The 24,029-nt window shown below is 40.1% G+C and overlaps 1 protein-coding gene across 5 annotated transcripts; it reads left to right on the forward strand.

Annotated features, from left to right (window-relative positions):
- Positions 1–1,994: 1,994 nt before the first annotated feature.
- Positions 1,995–23,916, forward strand: LOC127634733 (basic helix-loop-helix domain-containing protein USF3). 5 transcript variants are annotated; one of them, XM_052114397.1, is made up of 8 exons: positions 1,995–2,083; positions 2,719–2,840; positions 3,566–3,651; positions 3,745–3,810; positions 3,977–4,008; positions 10,499–10,581; positions 10,689–10,785; positions 16,547–23,916. In XM_052114397.1, exons 4-8 carry the CDS (start codon positions 3,764–3,766, stop codon positions 23,431–23,433), a joined length of 7,146 nt encoding a protein of 2,381 aa, XP_051970357.1. In that variant the 5' UTR covers positions 1,995–2,083; positions 2,719–2,840; positions 3,566–3,651; positions 3,745–3,763; the 3' UTR covers positions 23,434–23,916. The 5 variants fall into 5 exon arrangements, with proteins under 5 accessions (XP_051970357.1, XP_051970362.1, XP_051970360.1 ...); XM_052114398.1 differs by having other exon boundaries at positions 2,046–2,083; positions 2,761–2,840; XM_052114400.1 differs by lacking the exon at positions 2,719–2,840 and having other exon boundaries at positions 2,007–2,083.
- Positions 23,917–24,029: the final 113 nt, after the last annotated feature.

The raw sequence follows: 24,029 nt of genomic DNA on the forward strand, positions 1-24,029 counted from the left end.
ATAATAATAAGTATGGCGAATAACAATAGTGATGCCTTCCCTTTGGCAAGCACCACTAATAAGTATGTGAGATTACAATAGTGATGCTTTGCAAGCACCACTAATAAGTTTAAGTAGGATTTCAGTAAGTTGGCTCTCACAAGCTAACAGAGTATGTGAGTGGAGTGGAGCAACAATTTTAATTTACCCTCTGCACTCAATGCATTCTTTAATCACTCCAGCTCCGTTCCGGATTGTTCATTTCCTGTTCCTCGCTCACTCTGCGTTCCTGGATTAGAGAAATCCTGCTCCGTGTTCACTCCGTGGCCAAATTAGTGCCTAACCTCTCCACTGTAAAGTTACTTCAGTATGTTTTTAATATCACAACCTCCCATGCAGAGGGTGTATTAAATGAAAAATAAATACACAATACTAGAAGAAAAGCTACAATGTGCTTTATTAGAACACTAACATAAGCCCAAATCTAAATTACATTATTTTTATATCTTACTTATTAAACATATCAGCAGCATTCTCTGGGTTTGATCAATTAACTTAATTATTAGATGCAAAAAACATGAAATGAAAAATATAAATTATCAAACGAAAACAATTATAAATGACCAAAACATTTTTTAATTAAAATTATTAGGCCTATGTATTGTTGCCAATTATTTCATATAATTGCACTTCTCTTAATCTTGCCCTATAATTCTGTGAACGAAAAATTGTTTATATATATATATATATATATATATAAACACTAGATAAGACTGTCAAAACTATACGTGTAATGCAGAGTTCACTTTTAGAACTTTTAATATAATATTTAAATCGTACTCTATTCGCATTTGCTGAGCTTCTTCATCTGCAAATGTATAATGCATAAATTATACGGCACTAAAATATATTTAGATGGCAATGCAATTAAAGTCAAACTATGCAATATTAACATGATTATTAGTTCAGTTTGTGTTTTGCATCTTTAAAAGTTAAATTATATTTAATGCGGGACATAATAGCCTAGAGTTAAGATTGAGATGCATTAGATTAGAATGTTTATATGATTATTCAAAATATTTAATAGGGTATAGATGTATTACTGACCTTTAGATTTTCTCTTCACATGTGAACCGATTATCATAGTGTATTTTGGACACGTCTTTTAAGATTTCACAACAAACATTTGATCGTGGTGGCAATCACCTCCCCAACTGTGTTCTCCTTCGCCACCCCGTCATTCATTTTCACTATATGCCAGTTGACGTAAGAATAAAGAGACGAGACACAACAAGCATGTAGTTAAGTCAAGCTTTAACGCAAGCTTAACTCAATAATAGGGGGCGTGAAAAAGTTAGTTACCTTCACGCTGGAGTTCGAACATTACTAAGTGCTGCTAGATTTTAAATTAGTATTTTTTCAAATCACATTCTTTCTGTTTATATCAGATCTTTCCTTCATGCCAATAGTGTCTAACACTGCTTTACACGTGGTGAATTATTGCATTAATGCCCGTTAACAGGTGTTTTGCCCATGATGGACCATTAGCGGAGTGCTGTTGGAGTGAGAGGAAACAATGACGCTCAGATTTTTTTAAATCCGCTCCTCGCTCCAGCCCAAATCATGCCGCTCCGCTCACATACTCTGTTCAAAATCAACAAACATTCTTTAGGGGGCGTTCACACCAAACTTGTTCTTACGCAAAAACTAAAAAAGTAGATGCAGCATCACAAATACAAGTGACCCGAGAAGCCTTTCAACTTGATACGGCGTCTAAAAACGTGGCACAACGGTAAAATACACCCGTCTAGCGCATAGTGTTTACATTGGACGCATAACGTGTTCGGCGTGAACGGGCCTTTACATCTCCTGCCTTATGTGCGTTTCTGATTACCTCACCAACAACGACGGCCCTCCAGCAAGAGCTCGTGATTTGATTGGTTTGAGTCTTGTTCGCCTTTCACTGCGATTGGTCGAAACGAAGATCCCGCCTCATTGTTTTGGGACTGGCAGTTGTATGCTAGGTCACAGATTGAGTAAATTGTCTGGGATCAACAAAGTTTTGACGGGCTTATCGTCAGTGCAGAGGATGGACAAGCAGTCGGTAGGTCATGCGTAATTAACAATTTTGCTGACACGTCGTGAGAAAGATGAAAGTGATACAATAAGGTATCCGGTAATCGAAGCCAAGTAGAGTTGTTAGCTGTCGTGTTAGCTCTATGCCAGTTAACAACTAAAGCCACCTTTGCACCATAATATTATGCTAAATCACTTTGAGTTATGAGTTTGAGTTGGCTATGTTCTCCTTACACTTGGTTGAGATTAACTATTGAACTCAGAACAAAACAGATTACATTCTAGGTTTAAAGCTAACACGCTAATCCTGCTAGTCAGTCCAGTGTTATTGAGCGTCACATATTAGTACTGGTGACTATTCAAAACAATGCTTGCTAACACACATAGTCTGTCTGTCTGTCTGTCTAGCTAGCTATCTAATCTTCTTAAACTTAAGAGAAAGATTTTGCAAAGCTTTTAAAAGCCAACCTAAAGTTTGTCTTCAAACTTTTTAATCTTATTTGTTTGTACAACACTTCTTATGGTCCTTATGAACACACTTTTTTGACAACAGCTCAAGACCTCAAATTTACACTAATCCATCTATAATTTGTAACCATTGACAATCCAGTCTTTACATTCTTTTGCCCTTTCTAACATTTTCTTCGAAACTATGTCTGAAAGGCCAGCATCTAAGACTCTTCTCTTCACTGTTGTGGATGAAAGTGGTGTTTGGCATGTTCTGTAATTGAAGCTGCTAGTTCAGGACCTGTGAGGGACCTGTTTCTCAAACTACAGACTCTGAGGTACTTGTCTTCCTGTTGTTGTGCATCTGGGTTGTCCACATTTCCTCATCTGGATAGATCCAGTTTGAGGTCTTTCAAGTCAGTAGAGCATCAAATAGCTTCCATCTATTAGTTTACATTAAAATGGATTCTCAAGGAATAGTTTTTTTCTTCCTTTTTTTTTCTTTCTCCAAAGTAGACTGGAGTAATGACTGCTGAAAATTAGGCTTTTCAATCATGGGCAAAAATGTCATTTTAAAATGAATACAAATATGACAGCTATTTCAAACCGTAATAATAATTTTAAAAATTGGGAATGCTTTTTGCAGTATTTTGATCAATTTAATGCATCCTTGGTGAAGTTTGAGATCCCTGTTTGAGAAGTTTGAGAAAATGTCTTAGTGATTCCAAACATTTGAACAGTATTTTTTTATGTGTGCGTGTGGTTATGACAATGTATTTATTTTGTTGTTGTTGTTTTTTAAAATGGCATAATCATTTTTAATGGTTAATAAATGTCAGTTAATTTCATACAAAGGTGCAACCTTTTCATAAAGGTTGTTGGCAGATAGGTTGTTCCTAGCATATTTGAAAACTTGCCAGAGTTCTTTGTATTTAGGCTGTCTACTATTGATAATGCGGGCAGTCTTGATGTTGGCCAAAATTCATTTCATGAATCTGCCATTAAATCACAGGCGTAACTGTAGTGTGTTTTAATGTGTTTTGTTTTCACTCTTTTGCTGCAGTTTTTCGTGGTGCATAGAAGTGCCTAAACCTATGGTCTCCCAACATTGCTGAGCTCACACATGATAACTGCATACTTAGGTGGAAGGTAAAGCTATGTTCATCCCAAGCCTCAGCATATGCACACATGTATATATTTACTATAAGTTACATTTTTTTTATTTTGTTGATCTATTAACAGGCTGTAAGAGTGTGCCAGGATGCCGGAGATAGTACAGACTCAAACAAATAACTCAAGACTGCCACGGTACGGATCAATTCCTGCTTAAAGAATGTATTTGTCACAACAACTAAGTATTAATTTATTTAACCCAAACATATAAGTTAGGAAAGAAGTGTGCAGATGTTTACTCATATGCCTACTTGTGAGTTCAAGTTATTCACTGTTTTATTCTTTTTTTGTAAACTGTTAGGCGGAAGAAAAACAAGGAGAGTCATAATGCAGGTGAGAGTACTATGGTACAGAATAATGTGAGTACTGCTATTGATCTTATATGTGTTTTCAATTAGGGCTGACAAATTTATCTAATAATCAAGATTACTTTTTTTACAACCAGAGTAAAAAGTGTAATTTACAGCATTTCATCCATTAAATCTACCCTGATGCATCAACATTTTCAATATATGTGTTTTCTTGCTGTTGAGCATTGCAACCAATTTTACAATTTAAAAAAATGATATGACAAATTATAATTTCGTTATTTTACTAAACCAACTAATGACTCGTCGACGCTTTATCAGTAGGTTGCACGACACGTGAAGCATTTTTTTTTAGCTTTCACTTAAGAAGAGTTGTGCACTTTTTATTTTAATATATCTCTTTACATAAATACTATTTTCCACTTAAAAACTCTAATTTCGTTATTTTACTATTCCCAACTGACTCATCCGCGCTTTCCAATAGGTTGCACGTAAGGGGGAAAAATATTTCTTCCACTTAAGAAGAGTTGTGCACTTTTAAGCACTTTTTATTTTAATATATCTCTTTACATAGATATTTTTTTTCTACTGAAAAACTATAATTTCGTTATTTTACTAGCCCAACTAATTAGTAGCCTACTCATCCGGGCTTTTTAATATATTAGCCTAAGAAAAAAAGCCGTCTTTGGGCAGCCTTCTTGCGAAGAGAGCAGCCACAGCCACGCTCACTGATGAGCAAAGGTCGAGGCAGAAATGACCATGTACCTGCAGGAAATGGCCATTGATGGGGAAAAGGACGACTAAATGTTTCCGTTCATTGCAAGATTAGCACGGAAATATCTGTGCATATGTGCTACCAGTACTCCATCAGAGCGGTCTTCAGCACAGCGGGTAGTGTAGTTACTCCAATCCGCAGCTTATTAAAACCAGATAAAGTGAATATGTTGGTATTTCTGGCCAGAAACATCGAAATTTAAACATGGTCTATGGTGAAAGATATTAGACTTCTTTACGCATTTTTCAGCCATCCGTTCTGGAGCTATTCGATTTTGCATATTATTTTTTAAACGTTCATTTGTGTAGTTCATATGACCACTTTACAATATTTCAATAACATGATTTATTTTGTAGCCTGTGCTGAAGTTAATTGTGCTGCTAATTATAAGTGAAATGTTAATGCCGAGTTTCGGTCTGAGTGTTGTTCCGTTTTCCTGTTCTTTATTTGTTGTTGTTCTATGTTTTAATAAATGTGTGTTATTCATATTCACCTTGTTTCTTTCATTTGATTTGACATTATGGATTTATGGCCAAGGAAATTTTTCTTTAAAAGTATTAACCAGACAAAAGTTATTTGACGTTCGCTGGTCTGGGTTTATCTTAAACTGCCGCTTCAGTGTATACAAGAGCTATGTGACAATGAGCAAGATGTTCTGAGACACTACAACTACTAATAATTAATTAATAAAGGCTTAAAATAAAATATTTTAATCTAAATGTACAGTGTAAGACATGTAAAAAAAGACAAGAAGCTAACAATGTCAAGATCAATATTTGTGTAGCCTGCCTGACACGGTATTTTCACAGACTAACACGTCACGTCTCTGGCATAAACTACAGTATTTAAAATAGCATATATGCATTAGCTATATTCTCAATTTAATTTACAGAGCAATCCCTGCAAAGTTTTTAGGTTAACTATAGAAGAGACTAGGATTAGTGAGTCACACTAGCAAGACTCGCAAAAGGGGGCGTGGCATCACGATGGTGGCTCTACATCGTGATGTTGGTCAGCCATCACGATGGACGATGATATCGTCCATCGGCACAACCCTAATTCAGAATTAGATTTTTCTCTTAAGAGGTCCAATGTTGCTTAGAGGTCCACTGTGAAGTTTACTCTTTAGGCACTCTTTTGTATTGATTTACTGATGTATAAAACAAAAGAGTAATTCAGGGACACTGTTATCAGCTTGTTTTAAATGTGTAGTCTAAATGAATAATATGGCATACATGAACATATCAGCCACAACATTAAAACCACCTGCTTAATATCCCCCTAATGGTCCCCCTTGTGCTGCCAAAACAGCTCTGACCCAATGAGGCATAGACTCCTAAAGACCTCTGAAGGTGTCCTGTGGTATCTGGCACCAAGACTTTAGCAGCAGATCCTTTTAAGTCCTGTAAGTTGCGAGGTGGGGTCTGCATGAATTGGAAATGTTGGTCCAGCACATGCCATAGATGCTGAATCGGATTGAGATCTGGGGAATTTAGAGCCCAAGTCAACAACTTGAGCTCTTTGTCATGTTCCTCAAACCATTCCTGAACAATTTTTGCAGTGTGGCAGGGTGCATTATCCTGCTGAAAGAGGCCACTGCCATCAGGGAATATCTTTGCCGTGAAGGGGTGTATGTGGTCTGCAACAATCTTTAGGTAGGTGGTACATGTCAAATAACATCCACATGAATGCCAGGGCCCATGGTTTCCCAGCATAACATTGCCCAGAGCATCACACTGCCTCCGCCGGTCTGCCTTCTTCCCATAGTGCATCCTGCTCCCATCTCTTCCCCAGATAAACAATGCTTACGCACCTGTCCATCCACAATATCTAAAAGAAAACATGATTCATCTGACCAGGCCACCTTCCATTGCTCCATGGTCCAGTTCTGATGCTAACATGCCCCCAATGTAGGCACTTTCGGTGGTGGACAGGGGTCAACACGGGCACTCTGACCGGTCATCGCAGTAAGCTGTGATGCACTGTGTGTTCTGACACCTTTCTATCATGGCCTTCACTCCCCACGTGCATCAATGAGCCTTGTGCACCCCTGACCCTGTCGCTGGTACACTGTCCTTGGACCACTTTTGGTAGGTACTAAAAACTGCATTCTGGGAACACCTCACAAGACCTGCCGTTTTGGAGATGTTCTGATCCAGTCATCTAGCCATCACTCAAATCCTTATGCTTGCCCATTTTTCCTGCTTCCAATGCATGAAATTCAAGAACTGACTGTTCACTTGCCTAATATATCCCACCCCTTGACAGGTGCCATTGTAACGAGTTTCAGTGGTTTTAATGTTGTGGCTGATCAGTGTATATAGCATACAGTGCATCTGGAAAGTATTCACAGCGCTTCATTTTTTCCACAGCCTTATTCCAAAATTGATTCAATTTATGAATCAATTTTGCCTCATAAATTCTGCAAACAATACCCCATAATGACAACGTGAAAGAAGTTTGTTTGAAATCTTTGCAAATTCATTAAAAATAAAAAACAAAAAAAAATCACATGTACATAAGTATTCACAGCATTTGCTCAATACTTTGAAGCACCTTTGGTACCAATTACAGCCTCAAGTCTTTTTGAGTATGATGCTACAAGCTTGGCACTCAGCCCTTTTTGGGCAGTTTCTCCCATTGTTTGCAGGACCTTTCAAGGTCCATCAGGTTGGATGGGGAGCGTCGGTGCACAGCCATTTTCAGATCTCTCCAGAGATGTTCAATCGGGTTCAAGTCTGGGCTCTAGCTGGGCCACTCAAGGACATTCACAGAGTTGTCCCGTAGCCACTCCTTTGTTATCTTGGCTGTGTGCTTCGTGTCGTTGTCCTGTTGGAAGATGAACCTTCACCCCAGTCTGAGGTCCAGAGCGCTCTGGAGCAGGTTTTCATCAAGGATGTCTCTGTATAATGCTGCATTCATCTTTCCCTCAATCCTGATTAGTCTCCCAGTTCCTGCCGCTGAAAAACATTCCCACAACATGATGCTGCCACCACCATGCTTCACTGGGATGGTATTGGCCAGGTGATGAGCAGTGCCTGGTTTCCTCCAGACATGACGCTTGTCATTCAGGCCAAGGAGTTCAATATTTGTTTCATCAGACCAGAGAATTTTGTTTCTCATGGTCTGAGAGTCCTTCAGGTGCCTTTTGGCAAACTCCAGGTGGGCTGTCATGTGCCTTTTACTGAGGAGTGTCTTCCGTCTGGCCACTCTACCATACAGGCCTGATTGGTGGAGTGCTGCAGAGATGGTTGTTCTTCTGGAAGTTTCTTCTCTCTCCACAGAGAAATGCTGGAGCTGTGTCAGAGTGACCATCGGGTTCTTGGTCACCTCCCTGACTAAGGCCCTTCTCCCCCGATTGCTCAGTTTGGCCGGGCGGCCAGCTCTATGAAGAGTCCTGGTGGTTCCAAACTTCTTCCATTTACAGATGATGGAGGCCACTGTGGGACCTTCAATGCTGCAGACATTTTTCTGTACCCTTCCTCAGATCTGTGCCTCAATACAATCCTGTCTCGGAGGTCTACAGACAGTTCCTTAGACTTCATGGCTTGGTTTGTGCTCTGACATGCACTGTTAACTGTGGAACCTTATATAGACAGGTGTGTGCCTTTCCAAATCATGTCCAATCAACTGAATTTACCACAGGTGGACTCCAGTCAAGTTGTAGAAACATCTCAATGATGATCAGTGGAAACAGGATGCACCTGAGCTCAATGTTGAGTGTCATGGCAAAGGCTGTGAATACTTATGCACATGTAATGTTTTTCATTTTTTATTTTTAATACATTTGCAAAGATTTCAAACAAACTTCTTTCACAGTGTCATTATGGGGTATTGTTTGTAGAATTTTGAGGAAAATAATTAATTTCATCAATTTTGGAATAAGGCTGTAACATAACAAAAGGTGGAAAAAGAAATACTTTCCAGATGCACTGTACATAGAGCACAAAAGGGATTTACTGATGTATAAAACAACAAAGCAATTCAGGGACACTGTTATCAGCTTGTTTTAGATGAGTAGTCTTAATTAACAATATGGCATACAGTTGAAGTCAGAAGTTTACATACACTTAGGTTGAAGTCATTAAACCTCTTTTTTCTTATTAACAATTTTTATTGACTCCAGTCACAGACTAATAAACATGACAGAAAATACGGAATCAATTTATATGAACTTAACCTGCACCTCAACAAACAAATAACTGCCCTATTTTTTGTTTAATAAACCCATGTTGCCCATTCTTCTATACATCATCCCCTCAAATGCCTCCACCCTTTCTAACTCCGTGCACCACTCCCGAAACTTCCATCCCCTAAGGATGATCTGTCTTCTGATCATGACATCAGCCAGGACCCAATGCTTTATGTACGCATTAATACTCATCCCATTGCCTAGAATACAGAGTCTGGGGCTAAATGAAATTTGAGTACCCAGTACATCACACATAAAACTTTGAACCCTCAACCAAATTTCTTGGATCTTAACACACCAACAAAAAACATGGGTTTTGTCCTCGTCTTCTGATTGGCATCACCAGCAGGTGGGTGTGTCTTTGAGTCTATACAATCTAGAGGGGTCCAATAGAATCAATGTAAAATCTTAATTTGCATCAGATGCACCCTTGCATCTCTAGATGTAGACTTGATGTTTTTTAGAATCCTAGACCACAATCCCTCCTCCAATACCAAGTTTAAATCTTTCTCACATAATCTCTGTTTCCCAGACTCTGAGTTAACAAGGAGTAATACACTGATGCCTCATGACCTTTTCCAAAAGCAGTAATCACCACTCCCAGAGTATCTGCTGCTTTAGGGGGGTGTATGCTACTCCCAAAAATAGTACAGAGCAGGTGGTGCAGCTGTAAATACCTAAAGAACTGAGATCTGTGAATCCTAAAATGTTGAAATGTTTCAAAGGATCTCAACACTCCACTCTCATATAGGTCACCGAGCGTAATAACCTCTCTCACAATCCACTCTGACCAGCAGATAGGGGACTTAATACATATTTTGGGTTCAGCCATATGCTCTAGGCATATGAATTAAATACTCTGGACACTTTGTCCATACCTTGTGCAAATGCGAGATAACTGGTTGTAACTTAACTTCTCCAAGTAGTTTAATAGAAAAGCTGGTCTGATGAAACCAAAATTCCAGCAACTTATTGTGAGAAGCTCGTAGAAGGCTACCCAAAATGTTTGACCCAAGTTAAACAATTTAAAGGCAATTCTGCCAAATACTAACAAAGTGTATGTAAACCTCTGATCCACTGGGCATGTGATGAAAGAAATAAAAGCTGAAATAAATAATTCTCTCAACTATTATTCTGACATTTCACATTCTTAAAATAAAGTAGTGATCCTAACTGACCTAAGACAGGGAATGTTTTCTACGATCAGGATTTGTGAAAAACGTATTTAAATGTATTTGGCTAAGGTGTATATAAATGTCTGACTTAAACTGTACATATATGGCATACATAGAGCACAAAAGAGATTTACTGATGTATAAAACAAAGTAATTCAGGGACACATTTATCAACTTGTTTTAGATGTGTAGTCTAATGTGGCATACATACATATTGCACAAAAGAAGATTATTAAAGTAAATTCAATAAATCAACATTAACCGCAATGAGAATATCAAGGGAAATAATCAACAATTATAATTTTTTGTCATAATCGTGAAGTCCTATTTTAATTACTTTAATATCTTGTTCCCTATTTCCATCATCCTTCAGTGGAAAGGCACCGTAAAGAGAAAATAAATGCTGGTATCAATCGGATTGGAGATCTTTTGCCTTGCTCTCAGGCCTTAAAACAGGTAATACACACATAACAATGTAAAAAATTAAGCACAATTTTAAAGGGGCTGTTGTATTAATGTTCCTTCAAAGTTCTCACTGGTTGATGTTTTGCTTCTGCTTATAGAGTAAAAATATGATTTTGGATGAGGCTTTTCATTACATCACTGAGCTAAAGCGACAAAATGATGAAATGCTGCTTAATGGGGGAGACAAAGTCTTAGGTGAGTCATGATCTCATAACAGTGGGTATCTGCATAACTTTACAGGGTGCATTAAAAAAATTGTTCACTCATCAAGGGAAATTATCATAACTTACCTTTATGTCGTTACAAACCTGTATGCATGAAATTGGGCGAGAACTTTTTAGTTTTTAGAGCAATCTAAGATTTCCTGTATTTTCCGGAATATAAATCATATTTTATATAATCTTCTGAAAGGTCCTACAACTTATACTCCAAAGCAATTTATATGGTTTAATCCATCTCAAGTGGTCCAATATAGGTTGCTTGACCATTTTTCATTTTCCTAATTTTCTGTGTGATTACCTCTATGTATTGCAAAACCTCCAGTTTTTTATTTAAATTTTACTTTGTTTAACCACGGTGGCCATCTTCATGTAATGGAGCACAACACATTTTGGTTATACAGATGTTTATGGAAACCTCGATATCTCTGCTCAGGATGGAACATATAAACATTTTTCACATTCTTGTTCCTTAGACATAGAACTTAAGTGCTAATGTAAAGTTTAAAGTTCCACATTTAGGGTACATTTATAATGGGAAGGGTTTGAGTCTCGATCCTAAATCTTTTTGGGGGGGATTATTGTGATTATTATTCATATATATAAAATAATCACACACATTTAAAACTACAAAACTCTTCACTGCCCCTCTCTGAGAGCCTTCTAAAAAGGCTAAATAGCTGTCCCATTTTTTGTTAAATTAATCCAGGTTACCTAGCCATCTATATGACATTTCTTCAAATGCCGCTACCCTGCTCATCTCTGTGTACCACTCTTGAAATGAGGGCGCTCCAGCCGACTTCCTTCCCCTAAGATTGACCTGTTTGCCAATTATAACACTGGCTAGGACCCATTTTTTCATGTATTTATCCCCTATGTTAATGACCACCCCATTACCTAAAATACTGAGTCTGGGGTAAAATGAAATTTGAGTGCCCAATACGTCACACATAAAACTCAACCAACATACTTTGATCTTAACACACCACCAAAAATGGGTTGTGTCCCCATCTTCTTATTGGCATTGCCAGCAGGTGGGTGTGTCTTTAAAACCAAGCCTATATTATCTAGAGGAGTCCAATAGAATTTATGTAAAATCTTAAATTGCACCCTTGCATCTCTAGATGTAGACGTTTTTTAGAATCCTAGCCCACACTCCCTCCTCCAATACCAAGATTAAATCTTTCTCCCATAATCTCTTGAGAGAAGTTGAAGCTCCATCCCCCAGACTCTGAATAAGCAGGGAGTAATACACTGATGCCTCATGATCTTTTCCAAAAGCAGTAATCACCACTCCCAGAGTATCTGCCGTTTTGGGGGGGTGTAAGCTACTCCCAAAAATAGTACAGAGCAGGTGGCACAGCTGTAAATACCTAAAGAATTGAGACCTGGGAATCCCAAAATGTTGAACCGTATTTTCAAAGGATCTCAACACTCCAATCTCATATAGGTCACCGAGTATAATAACCTCCTTCACAATCCACTCTGTAGAGCAGAAAGGTGATTTATTAATACATAATTTTGGGTTCAGCCATATGCTTGAAGCAGCATATTTGTTTCTTTCTCAAAACGCTTGAATTAAGTAGTCTTTTCCCCAGATTTGTACTAGTACTAGCTCTGTAACCAGTAGAAACTAAAAAATTTTACAACAGAATGCTACTATACAGTGCATCCGGAAAGTATTCACAGCACTTCACTTTTTACACATTTTGTTATGTTACAGCCTTATTCCAAAATTGATTAAATTAATTATTTTCCTCAAAATTCTACAAGCAATACCCCGTAATGACAATGTGAAAGAAGTTTGTTTGAAATCTTTGCAAATTTAAAAAAAATTAAAAACGATAAAAAAATCACATGTACATAATTATTCACAGCCTTTGCTCAATACTTTGTTGAAGCACCAATTACAGCCTCAAGTCTTTTGTGTATGATGCTACAAGCTTGGCACACTTATTTTTGGACGGTTTCTCCCATTCTTCTTTGCAGGACCTCTCAAGCTCCATCCGGTTGGATGTGGAGCGTCGGTGCACAGCCATTTTCAGATCTCTCCAGAGATGTTCAATCGGGTTCAAGTCTGTGCTCTGGCTGGGCGTTCTCAAGGACATTCACAGAGTTGTACCGTAGCCACTCCTTTGTTATCTTGGCTGTATATTTAGGGTCGTTGTCCTGTTGGAAGTTGAACTTTCTCACCAGTCTGAGTTCCAGAGCGCTCTAGAGCAGATTTTAATCAAGGATGTCTCTGTACATTGCTGCATTCATCTTTCACTCGACCCTGACTAGTCTCCCAGTTCCTGCCGCTGAAAAACATCCCCACAGCATGATGCTGCCACCACCATGCTTCACTGGGTTGGTATTGGCCAGGTGATGAGCAGTGCCTGGTTTCCTCCAGACATGACGCTTGTCATTCAGGCCAAAGAGTTCATCAGAATTTCATCAGACTAGGGAATTTTGTTTCTCATGGTCTGAGAGTCCTTCAGGTGCCTTTTGGCAAACTCCAGGCAGGCTGTCATGTGCCTTTTACTGAGGAGTGGCTTCCGTCTGGCCACTCTACCATTCAGGCCTGATTGGTTGGAGTGCTGCAGAGATGGTTGTTCTTCTGGAAGTTTCTTCTCTCTCCACAGAGAAATGCTGGAGCTCTGTCAGAGTGACCCATCAGGTTCTTGGTCACCTCCCTGACTAATGCCCTTTTGCCCTTGATCGCTCAGTTTGGCTGGGCGGCCAGCTCTATGAAGAGTCCTGGTGGTTCCAAACTTCTTCCATTTACGGCTGATGGAGGCCACTGTGCTCATTGGGACCTTCAATGCTGCAGAAATGTTTCTGTGCCCTTCCCCAAATCTGTGCCTCAATACAATCCTGTCTTGGAGGTGTACAGTTCCTTGGACTTCATGGCTCGTTTTGTGCTCTAACATGCACTGTTAACTGTGGGACCTTATATAGACAGGTGTGTGCCTTTCCAAATCATGTCCAATCAACTGAATTTACCACAGGTGAACTCTAATCAAGTTGTAGAAACATCTCATCTCTGATTCACAAGCTCTTGTTTCGATTTCGATTCAATATTGTTTCATATGTGTTTATTTCAGTTATAATGTCCCTTTTGCTTGCATTTAAAAGAAAGTCCCTCCCAGCTAATGCTGTCAAGTATACAGGGACCTTTTAACTAGGTTCATTAGGAAAATATTAATTTTACTATTTATATTTTATTACTTTTTCATAATTTGTCACATTTTGGCTTTTTAAAAATGAACAAATAAATGTATTTAATCAATAAATAAAATAATATATGAAATATAATATCTTTGTTACATATTTATGGAAAAATTGCATAATTTGTAGTACTATTTACATTGATTTGTTGTACACATGCTTAAACTGGTACAGTCTCTTTTACAAAAAACTGCATTTCTGTAAACAGTGCCTTTAAATGAGCGCATGTTAACTAGAGGACTCGGATGGCTTTACTTCATCTGTGTGATGCATGATTGGATTTAAATATTTTTTTGTAGTTGTTTTTGATCAACAACTGACTGTAAAGAACAGAAAGGGTATTAAAAGAGAGAGTATTCAATGACAAATGGTTTGCGTGGATCTCGTCTTGGACACACATTACATGGAACTTTTACTCTCAACACTCCGTGAAAGCATCTCACTGCTGAACACTTCACGACTAAACTACACAATTACTGGTGAGTGAAATGTAAATATTTACCAGCCAGTTACCAAATATATTCACTTTAGTCACATAATGTGAAATTTGGTTGCAAATGCGAGTGATTTTTTTCTTCTCATTGTTGTGGTAAATCTTGGGATTTAAGAAACGAGATCGTTTAAATGACGATCATGATGCATCGGGAAAACTATATATTTACCCACCCCTAATTTCCGTAAACATCTGTAAGATGGCTACCTTGGTTAAACCAAGTACAATAATTTTGCAATACCAATACATAGAGGTAATCACTCAAAACAAATTAGGAAAATGAAAAATGGCCAAGCAGTCAACTTCACAATTATTGGACCACTTCAGATGGACTGACCCATGTTCAAAATGTATACGTAACTGATGTAGGCTGGTCAAACACACATGCACCAAAACAGATAAAAACATCAGTCATAGAGACTATAGAAGCATTTTAATATTGCCGATTAAGAATATTTTGCCTTTACAAAGTACTTTGTGCAACCAGTTTAAATATTTTTCCTTCATAACATTATTGTTGTAACAAACTCAAAACCGTGTCAAACACAACTCCTCAAATGTCCACAAAATGACGTTTCATCACACTCTTAAATACAAACTCGTGGGAAAAAAATCAGTGAACCGGATAATTAATGCATGGCAAAGATGGTTGCTAATATCGGAAATATCCATAAACGCTAATGTTAATGAACGAATAGAATACAACAGGCATATTGTTTTACTGGCAGACTAAAAGCTGTTTATTAGTGCACAGCATGTTACAGGTGTTATAAACCAGTGTGGCTTACTTGTCGCACTTCTTTCATGAAGCATAAACCGAATATGAGAAACTGTTACACATTATTACTTAAAGCAAACTCTCCCGTTTAATACAAGCCCAAAAACAGCGTGATACAATGTGTAGATTCTGAGGTACTGTAACCTTCGGGTGTGACTTATAGTCAGGTGCAACTTTATTTCCGGAAAATGTGGTAACTGAAAAATGACTTAAACCATGTCCTAACCAGACACGACAAGATTCCAGCGACAAGCAATTTGTCTGTCCACACAGGATAAACATAAATCTTTACTAAACATAAATAGTTTTCTTAATGAAGATGTGCATGGACATATGCTTTCTACGACAGTCTTTGAGGGGATAAAAAAACCAATCACTCACATATGCAAGGTAAAGATACTTTAAGAATCGCATCCTAATTCAGTCTATTACCACTGTTCACTCTGTTATATGATTGTTATATGAACAATCAGTCAGTAACTGAACTGCTTGATTTAATATAGAAACAGGTCATCATTAAAAAAAAATAACAGTTCCTGAGACAGTTTAGACTGTGTCATGTAGCTTAATGTTGTACTTCTTCTTTAATTTCGGGTTGGACGCTGGAGAACTGTTAACGGAACCGAAAGTCATAAACAATGGAACCTATTCTGAACAAGAACCAGTTCTCGGTTCCCAACCCTAGTTATGAGAAGGATTTTAGACCCATGAGAGTTAATTTGCAGATGGAGCTACATCGCAGAAATAGAAACCAATTCAAAGATAGAATGCCTTGTTGCTTGTCATGTGTCACGGCTGGTTAGGACAAAATCTCGGATTAACATGGAAAAGATACCTTTAATTGCATGTCGCTGCATTTTGTCTGATTAGGACACCGTGTTAAATTTTGGGTTGTTTATCTTATGTCTTCAGAAGACAAACAAGTTTAATGGACTACTTCTATGATACTTTTGGGTCCTTTTGTGAAGCTTTAAAGTAGCGCTTTTATTGTATTTAAAAGACAGACTGGGACATACATAAAAAGATCTCCTTTTGTTTTCCACAAAAGAAACAAAGTCATACAGGTTTGAAATTACTTGCGGGTGACTAAATTATGACCACATTTTTGGGTGAACTATTCCTTTCAGTTTATGTATTCCTATTGGGCATATTCTCTGATTATGATAAGTATTGAATGAAATCCCTGACATGCATTTTTGTAAGCTTATGTGCAGTCATCCATTCTGAAGTAAGTCTATGGTAACTGTGTCTTTGCAGCGGAGGAGCTAGAGCGATTACGGCGGCAGGTGGAGGACCTGCGCAAGGAAAGTGCTCAATACATTGAGCTCCTCAAATCTAATGGCATTCATTTCTTGAATGACCCCACTATACACTGGAAAGGGAAGCAGCGCTGTGCAAAAGTAGCCAAAGTAACTCCAACTCATTTGATGTCAAAGGGAATAATTGTGTACTCCAATGGGAACACTTCCTGTCCCACAAGCAAAGTTTCCATTCCACCAAGTCCAGTTTCTCACCTTGATAAACAACCAGCAAATGCTGTAACAGTCCAACCATCATGCAATTCTGCATTGGGCACAGGCCAGACTCTTGGTATTACAAATTCAGCACCAGTAAGCAAAGTTATTGTCTCTTCTGCATCTTCCCACATACCTGTAGCAACTATTATCCCTGCTGTGTCCAAGCCATATCTTACAGTGGTGGAACAATATTCCCCTCTGGAACAGACTACTCCAAGATTGAACCCTCCTATGCATCATTTTACTTTTCAAGGTTCATGTCCCCAGCCTGTGGTCAACACATCACTCCCTCCACAATGTCAACCAGATAACCCAACTCCCAGACTCACTACTGCAACCAGCTTAGCCATGCCTCTCACACTTCAGCCTATGCTAAGCCTAACCTCTCTGCCTCAAGTTGTGATCAATAACTCAGTGGTCCCTGTTGCTGCATCCACTGTGCTCTCTCAAAATTCTGAAATCCCATCTGTTTGCCCCATATTCCCATCAAACTCTACTCGTCTTAGAACCAGTGCAACTAGTAGCACTCAGACTACATGGACAACACTACAGCTGGCCGGAAATACAGTGCAACCTGTCTCCCAGGCATTGGTCACAGATGGTGCCAACATTTCACAGAATCCACAGCACCTCTCTGTATGCTCAGTAGGGACAAAACACCTCGAGGAGCCTGCTTCTCTCCAATTACAACCACAGGTTCCTCTGCAACTGCAAGTATCAACACATATTCCTATTCAGCCATCTGGGCCAAGACCCCCTCAGCTATATTCAGCAGTTGTTCCAAACCCTCATACAACAGTAGCTCAACAGTCTTCACTTTTAGCAGTACCAGCCATTGTGTCCCAAGCTGTTGTCGTTCATCATCCATCTGAACCGCAGCCAACCTATTTGACCCATCCACAATCTGCTGTTCAGGCACAGCCAGCACTATTACCAAAATCTCAAATTAACTCCGCTCTTATTCCCAACTCTAACCACACCATACAACCTAAACCTCTGCTTCAAGCTGCTATACCATCTCAGCCTCATTTGCAACCAACAGTAGTGCCCCAGGCCCAGTCTGCCGTTGTGCCTCAACTGCATCTCAGTATGGTGCCTCAAGCTCAGCCAATCATAAATCCACCAACTCAACCTGCCCTTGTGCCTCAGCCTCAAGCTGCTACACTGCCAGTGTTACAGACAATGCAGGTATTACAGGTGAATTCAGATGAAACACCAGTTGCTGTGACCTCCTCTCCTCAAAATAATGCACATGTTGTTATTCTACAACAGGGAAGTTCATGTCCAGCACCACAGGTTCACAGAGAGGATATGACTAGTCAGACTCCCTGCCAGCACATTGTCATAATTCAGGCACCTGCTTTAACACCTGCATCACAGAGCCATCACACTGCCATTGTTTCAAACACAACATCGACTTTGTCAAGTCAAACAACCACGTCACACCCTACCTGTACAACAGGTACAATGCAGGCAGCTGGAACAAAACAGCTGGTACACATACTTCCACGCCCCTCAACACAATTGCAAGCACAAGCTCCTCAGACTATCACTGTGAATGGACAAGTTTATGTTTTGCAGTCAGTAAAGTTGCCAGATAAGGGGAACTCTCAGCAATCTAGTCAAAGTGTTACTCAAATCCTTCAGCCAAGCTGTGAGGAACCCACCTCTAATGTTGCCATGAATTGTTTAGGTGCTCTAACTAGTCTTAGTCAGAACATTTCAAAGATCACAAGTCAAAGCAATGTACAAATATACACGATTACTCCACCTTCATACACTACTGTGCAACCTCCAATCTGTGGTTCAGATTTCAGCACTTGTGAAACTGTTCTTTCCCCCTCTGTTCCTGTACCATCAACTGCTGCAGGCAGTGCAGTTAAAATCCTGCCAAAGAAAGGTAGTGTGACTTCTGGAAACCAAAATAGACAAATCTCAGTAAGAAGAACCAGAATGGTTAAGCAAAAAGAACCAAAACTTGGACAAAGTTTGCACAGAATTGCTGCAAAAAATAAAGCGTCCGTTTCAAATGATGCATGTTCCCAGTTATACACTATAGCAACAGGTATTAATTTATTAAAGTCTGTTGGTAAGGATATGGTTAGTCAGGATATAAATACTTGGAGTACCCCTACTAGTGTCAGTTCTACATCCATTAGTTCTGCAGTCATTAGTACCAGTTCTTTCAGTGAAAAATCAGCAGAGAGTTCTGCCTCGTCTTTGGTGTATGGCAGTGAATCTATTGTCAAGCCCTCCTTGGCTGGTGGAGAAATCTCAAAGACTAAAGCAAAATCGGTCTGTGTTGTCCCCTTGCATAACAATGTAACAGTTAGCAGTATCAGTTCATCAGTAAGTTCTACTCAGGGTAGTGTAGTTATTTCTTCAAATTATGACCACATAAGTAAAGGCATACACACTCCAGATATTGGGCCCCAGCTTAATTGTTCAGCTGACAGTGTTGCTCTTGCTTCAGAATCTAGCACTATGGACACTGTTGCATCTTTGTCAGTTACCACATCAGAAATTAAAGTTAATTCCTCATGCAGCGTGTCATTTTTGGGCAAAACTGCTAGTCAGAATGAGGTAACTGCCAGTAATGTTTGCTCCAGTAATGATGGCAGGTCAACAGTTTCAAGAACTAGTTTACCAGAGAGTTCCATTCCAATGACCGCAGTAAGCTCTTCTCAAAACAGTTCAATAGTTAAATCTATTCATTCTGTACTTTGCCAACCACCAGTTTCAAGTGGCATATCCACACTGAGTAGACCGTTAGGCATTAGTGCTGATACTATAGTGAGTGAACCAAGAGTTTCCATCATGCCAGAACAGAGTATTTCACAAATTCAAGGCAAGTTTGCTAGAAGGGAAGAGTTGACTTCCTCTCCTAAAATTCAGACATCATGTAGTATATCCTCAACTTCAACTCCTAGCTCAGACACCTCTATGTCAACTCCACCTGTTCATTTTCCAGAGGCTTCAGACCATTTCAAATCTCTTAAACGAACATCTGCAATGAATATATCCATGGCAGCCACTAACCATGAAACTTGTAGAGATTTCAAGCTGATTGAACCAAAAATTAACACAAAACCTGGCAAGGATGGACAATCTGTTTGTTCCACAGAGAAACATGTGACAGAAGTAGTTCCCTTTGCTCAAAAAGACACAGTTTCTCCACAGCAGGAATGTACATTGGTCAATGATTCATTTGAGCCGACATTGGGAACCAGTAGACATACTGATTCACCTCTGGCAGGAGGATCAGGTGGCAGAGGCTTTTCTGTTGCATCATTGCTCCCAGCAGGTCACAACATCAATGCTTCTCCAAATACATTTGGTACATTCACTTTCACTTCTGAGCAGGCTGAAATATTAGCAATGGCTGCCAGGGCTATATTTGAACAGGACAGTCCAGGTAAGAGGGTTGCTGCTGGTTGCACTGTTGACAACCCAAATACTGCTGCTACAGGGTGGGACTTTCCAAAAATGCAGTCAATCCCTTCTAACAAGGAGAGCATGACTGGCCAGCAAGTTAAACCTACAAAGCAGGTGGATTTATTCATGTCAAAAAATTCATCTCAGGTCTCTGGTCGAGGTCCTCCAGTTGAGCCTTTGGCCAGTGGCACTGTCGGCATCAGACTTCCACAGGCCATAGCTTACTCACAGTCTCAGCCTACTACTGTCACTAGCCTTAATGTTAATAACCTCATCAGACCAACCTCCAGCCAACCTTATCCAGGATCACCTAATCTTGCACAGCAGGTCTCTGCTCCATCGTCCGGGGTAGCTTCCAGTATGGTTTCTCAGTCTTCCTCTCAAGTTCCCTCAACCTGTACTGACCCTTCTCAACCCAATGAATATGCACCTTTGAAAAATGCTCTGATGCGATCTCAAGTCAGTGTTGGAATGGTTGAACGTCATCAGAAGAATATGCCAAAAAGGTCTGCCCAAGATGACCTTATTCTTCCAAATAAGCGTTCAAAGCCATGCCCAACAGGGAATGTTGCTAGAGTAGAGATGAAGGCTACAGATCATGTCCAGATGATGGTTTGTCATATGCCCTCAAGTACTTCTGCAGCCATGACAAGGAATCACTCTGATGGAGTTGGGGCTCTGTTTTCTGGTAATACTTTCATGAGCACTGTGCTCCGCCCTACTGAAGGACACTGCTCTAACCAGGTACCAACACATGAACAAACTCAGCGAAGTGTGTTGCACCTGCAGCAAGTGCATGCACAACATAGCTCTCCACAGTCTGGCCAGAACTTAGGTGGACACTCCTACCTCAAACACCAGCAACAGCAGGAACAAAGGCAACTTTACCAGCTTCAGCATCACCTGACACAGCCGGAATCTCAGATCCACAATATTCATCAGAGGAACCTGCTGCAAGATCAGCATGTGCACAAAAAGAGAGTTGTGCGTGGTGGGCAGACACCGGTTGGTCTGCAGAAGCAACATCATTTGGAAAAGAGTGGCATGCAGCAGCAACATCAACAACAGCAGCAGCCTCAGCAACACCAACAACAGCAGCAGCAACAGCAACAATCTCAACAGCATCAGCAGCAACAACAACAGCAGCACCATCAACAGCAGCAGCAATCACAGCAACAGCAACAAAAAGCACAACAGATTCAACAGCAGCAGCAGTCACACCAACAGCAGCAGCAAATGGCACCACAGAATTCACACTCACGCCATCAGCATCTTCAGCAGCAGATTCAGCAACAACAGCACTTTGGGGCTTGCCAGGATAAAAATTGTGAGGCCCAACAGTCAGGTCAGAGGGCTCATCAAAACAATCACTTGGGTCAGCCGGAGCGTCCACCTGGTCAGGATCATGGAGCTATGCAAAGACTAATGGGGTCTCGCTCATTGGAACAGCAGTTGACTTCCCAACCTAGCAATTCTGTTTCTCGTTCCTCAGATCTTGCTTGCCCTCCATCACGTCAGGAGCACCACCGTCTCTCTAGTTATTCAGCAGAGGCTCTTATAGGGAAGACTCCCGCTACTACGACTGGTGAACAACGTATGGGAGTGCATCTGCAAGCACCTCGAAACAATGGACAGGACCAGTCAGAATTACGAGGCTATGTAGACTCGTCATGTGGCAAAGGAAATATTGCTCATAATTCTCAGAGTAGGCTCCCCCCAGAGCATGCCAATACCACAGACACACAGAGAATACCAGAGTGTGGGCCTTTCAAGGCTCTGGTTAGTGGGCATCAACTCATTAACTTTGAAGGGCAAGTGTCTCACAGTGGTGACATGTCCAGCAAGTCTGTATCCCAAATCCATAGAGGTCCTCAGTTACAAGCAGGATTCAGAATGGGTTCTGGACCAATAGGGGATGGGCGTACATGTGGGACATATTCAGGTCCACATCCTGCTGCTCATAGTGTACACATTGGTGCAGGATTGATGAGAGAACAAGAGGGTTGTCACCAGAGCTTCATGCAAAGTCTTTTGGCACCACATATTCCTGAGCAAAATGTGCACCATAGAGCAGTACAGGGCTGTACCCCAGTGAGTATAGAGTACAACTGTGTTCCTGGGACCTCTGCTGGAGAACTTCAAGCTAAATCTTCTAGTCCTAATTTGCACCCTTTACAGAAAGCTGCTAACATTCGTCTAGGGGACAATAACAAAGGGCATATTTCTCAGGTCAGTGGAAATTTGCATGGTCCAACTGTGAGAGCATGTCCACCCCATCCTCCAACACCACACAGCAGTTCAGACACAGGGCGCATACAAGGCTCAACAAGATCACTCTCAGCAGTTAATCAGCGCCCCCACCATATTGGACCAGATCCACAAAGCACAAAGATCCGTCCTGGAGACCGACCTCGGTCTGGAAACTTGAGACCTGGCAATCCATTTGAACCAGAAAGCTCCCTGCCTCTTCCATCAAGTGGAGGAGTGCTCCTTGGCCGTACACAATCAGGAAATGAAGCTAGGCGAAGTAGCATTGTGCGTTTTATGCCAGAAGGTGCACAGGTCAGCAGTGACAACAATTTGGTGTCAGACCAGCATCTCACCCAGAATTTTGGTTTTCCCTTAATAGCTGAAGGAGGAATGAACCCTCCACCTCCCATTAATGCCAATGCATCTTTCATTCCACCAGTCACACAGCCCAGTGCCTCTCGCACCCCAGCCCTCCTTCCTGTGGAACCTCAGAACACTCTACCATCATTTTACCCATCATATTCCTCTGCAGCTCATCCCAGCCTTCCGAGTGAGATTCCTTTACAGTATTTTTCCAATCAGATGTTTACAAGTCCAAGCACTGACAAGAGTGGAAGTGCACAGTTGAACAATCGCTTTGGTTCTATTCTTTCTCCTCCTCGACCTGTGGGCTTTGCACAGGCCAGCTTCCCTCTTCTCACAGATATAACACCAATGCCAATTGCAAACTCCTCAGGCATCACACCTCATTTACCCAACTTCAACCTGACCTCTTTATTTCCTGAAATTGCCACAGCTATGCCTCCGGATGGCTCCTCCATGCCAATGTCCCCTTTATTGTCTCTTGCTAACACTACTTCCTCAGACTCAAATAAACAATCTAATCGCCCAGCCCACAACATCAGTCATATTCTAGGACATGATGGGACTTCTGCTGTTTAAAGCTACAGCATTTAGAATATATAAATATCTATTTATACTCCCTCACCCCTAAATTTAAATGCCCTCACCTCTTTATAGATTGTTAAATGGAACAATGGGGAACAATACAATGTTTCATGTTATGTCTGTTAGCCTTTGGTAGGTTTCCTTTGCTGGGCTTTTCTGATGATTCTTGGTGCTGTCATGGTTCTACATGATGTACAACTTGTTACAGGTTACTTTCCATACAAGCAGCTCCCAATATTTTAATAGGAAGATTAATATGTTCCAAACTTGTTTTATTCTGTAGCAACAATAGTGACTGGGTATGAAATGTCACAGCAAAAAAGTTATAACTTAGCATTTAATGCTAAAGTATTTGTAACTGATTTGTAAAGTATCAGTTGTTTTCCAATGTTTAAAATAGTTTTCTTTTGAATAAGTTCTCCAGCAGAATATAATTCTAAAATAACTTTCACTTATTTATGAAAAACAATGTAATGTCTGTAGATATTTGTAAAAATTAAAGTTTATTAAATTTTCTAATGTAAAAATGTCTTTTTTTTCCTGTCTGAAATTTTAGGCTGTCATTGTGTTTGGAGGAACTGTCAGCTACA

This window comes from Xyrauchen texanus, chromosome 42 (genome assembly GCF_025860055.1).
Source record: "Xyrauchen texanus isolate HMW12.3.18 chromosome 42, RBS_HiC_50CHRs, whole genome shotgun sequence".
In the NCBI taxonomy this organism is placed as follows: Eukaryota; Metazoa; Chordata; class Actinopteri; order Cypriniformes; family Catostomidae; genus Xyrauchen; species Xyrauchen texanus.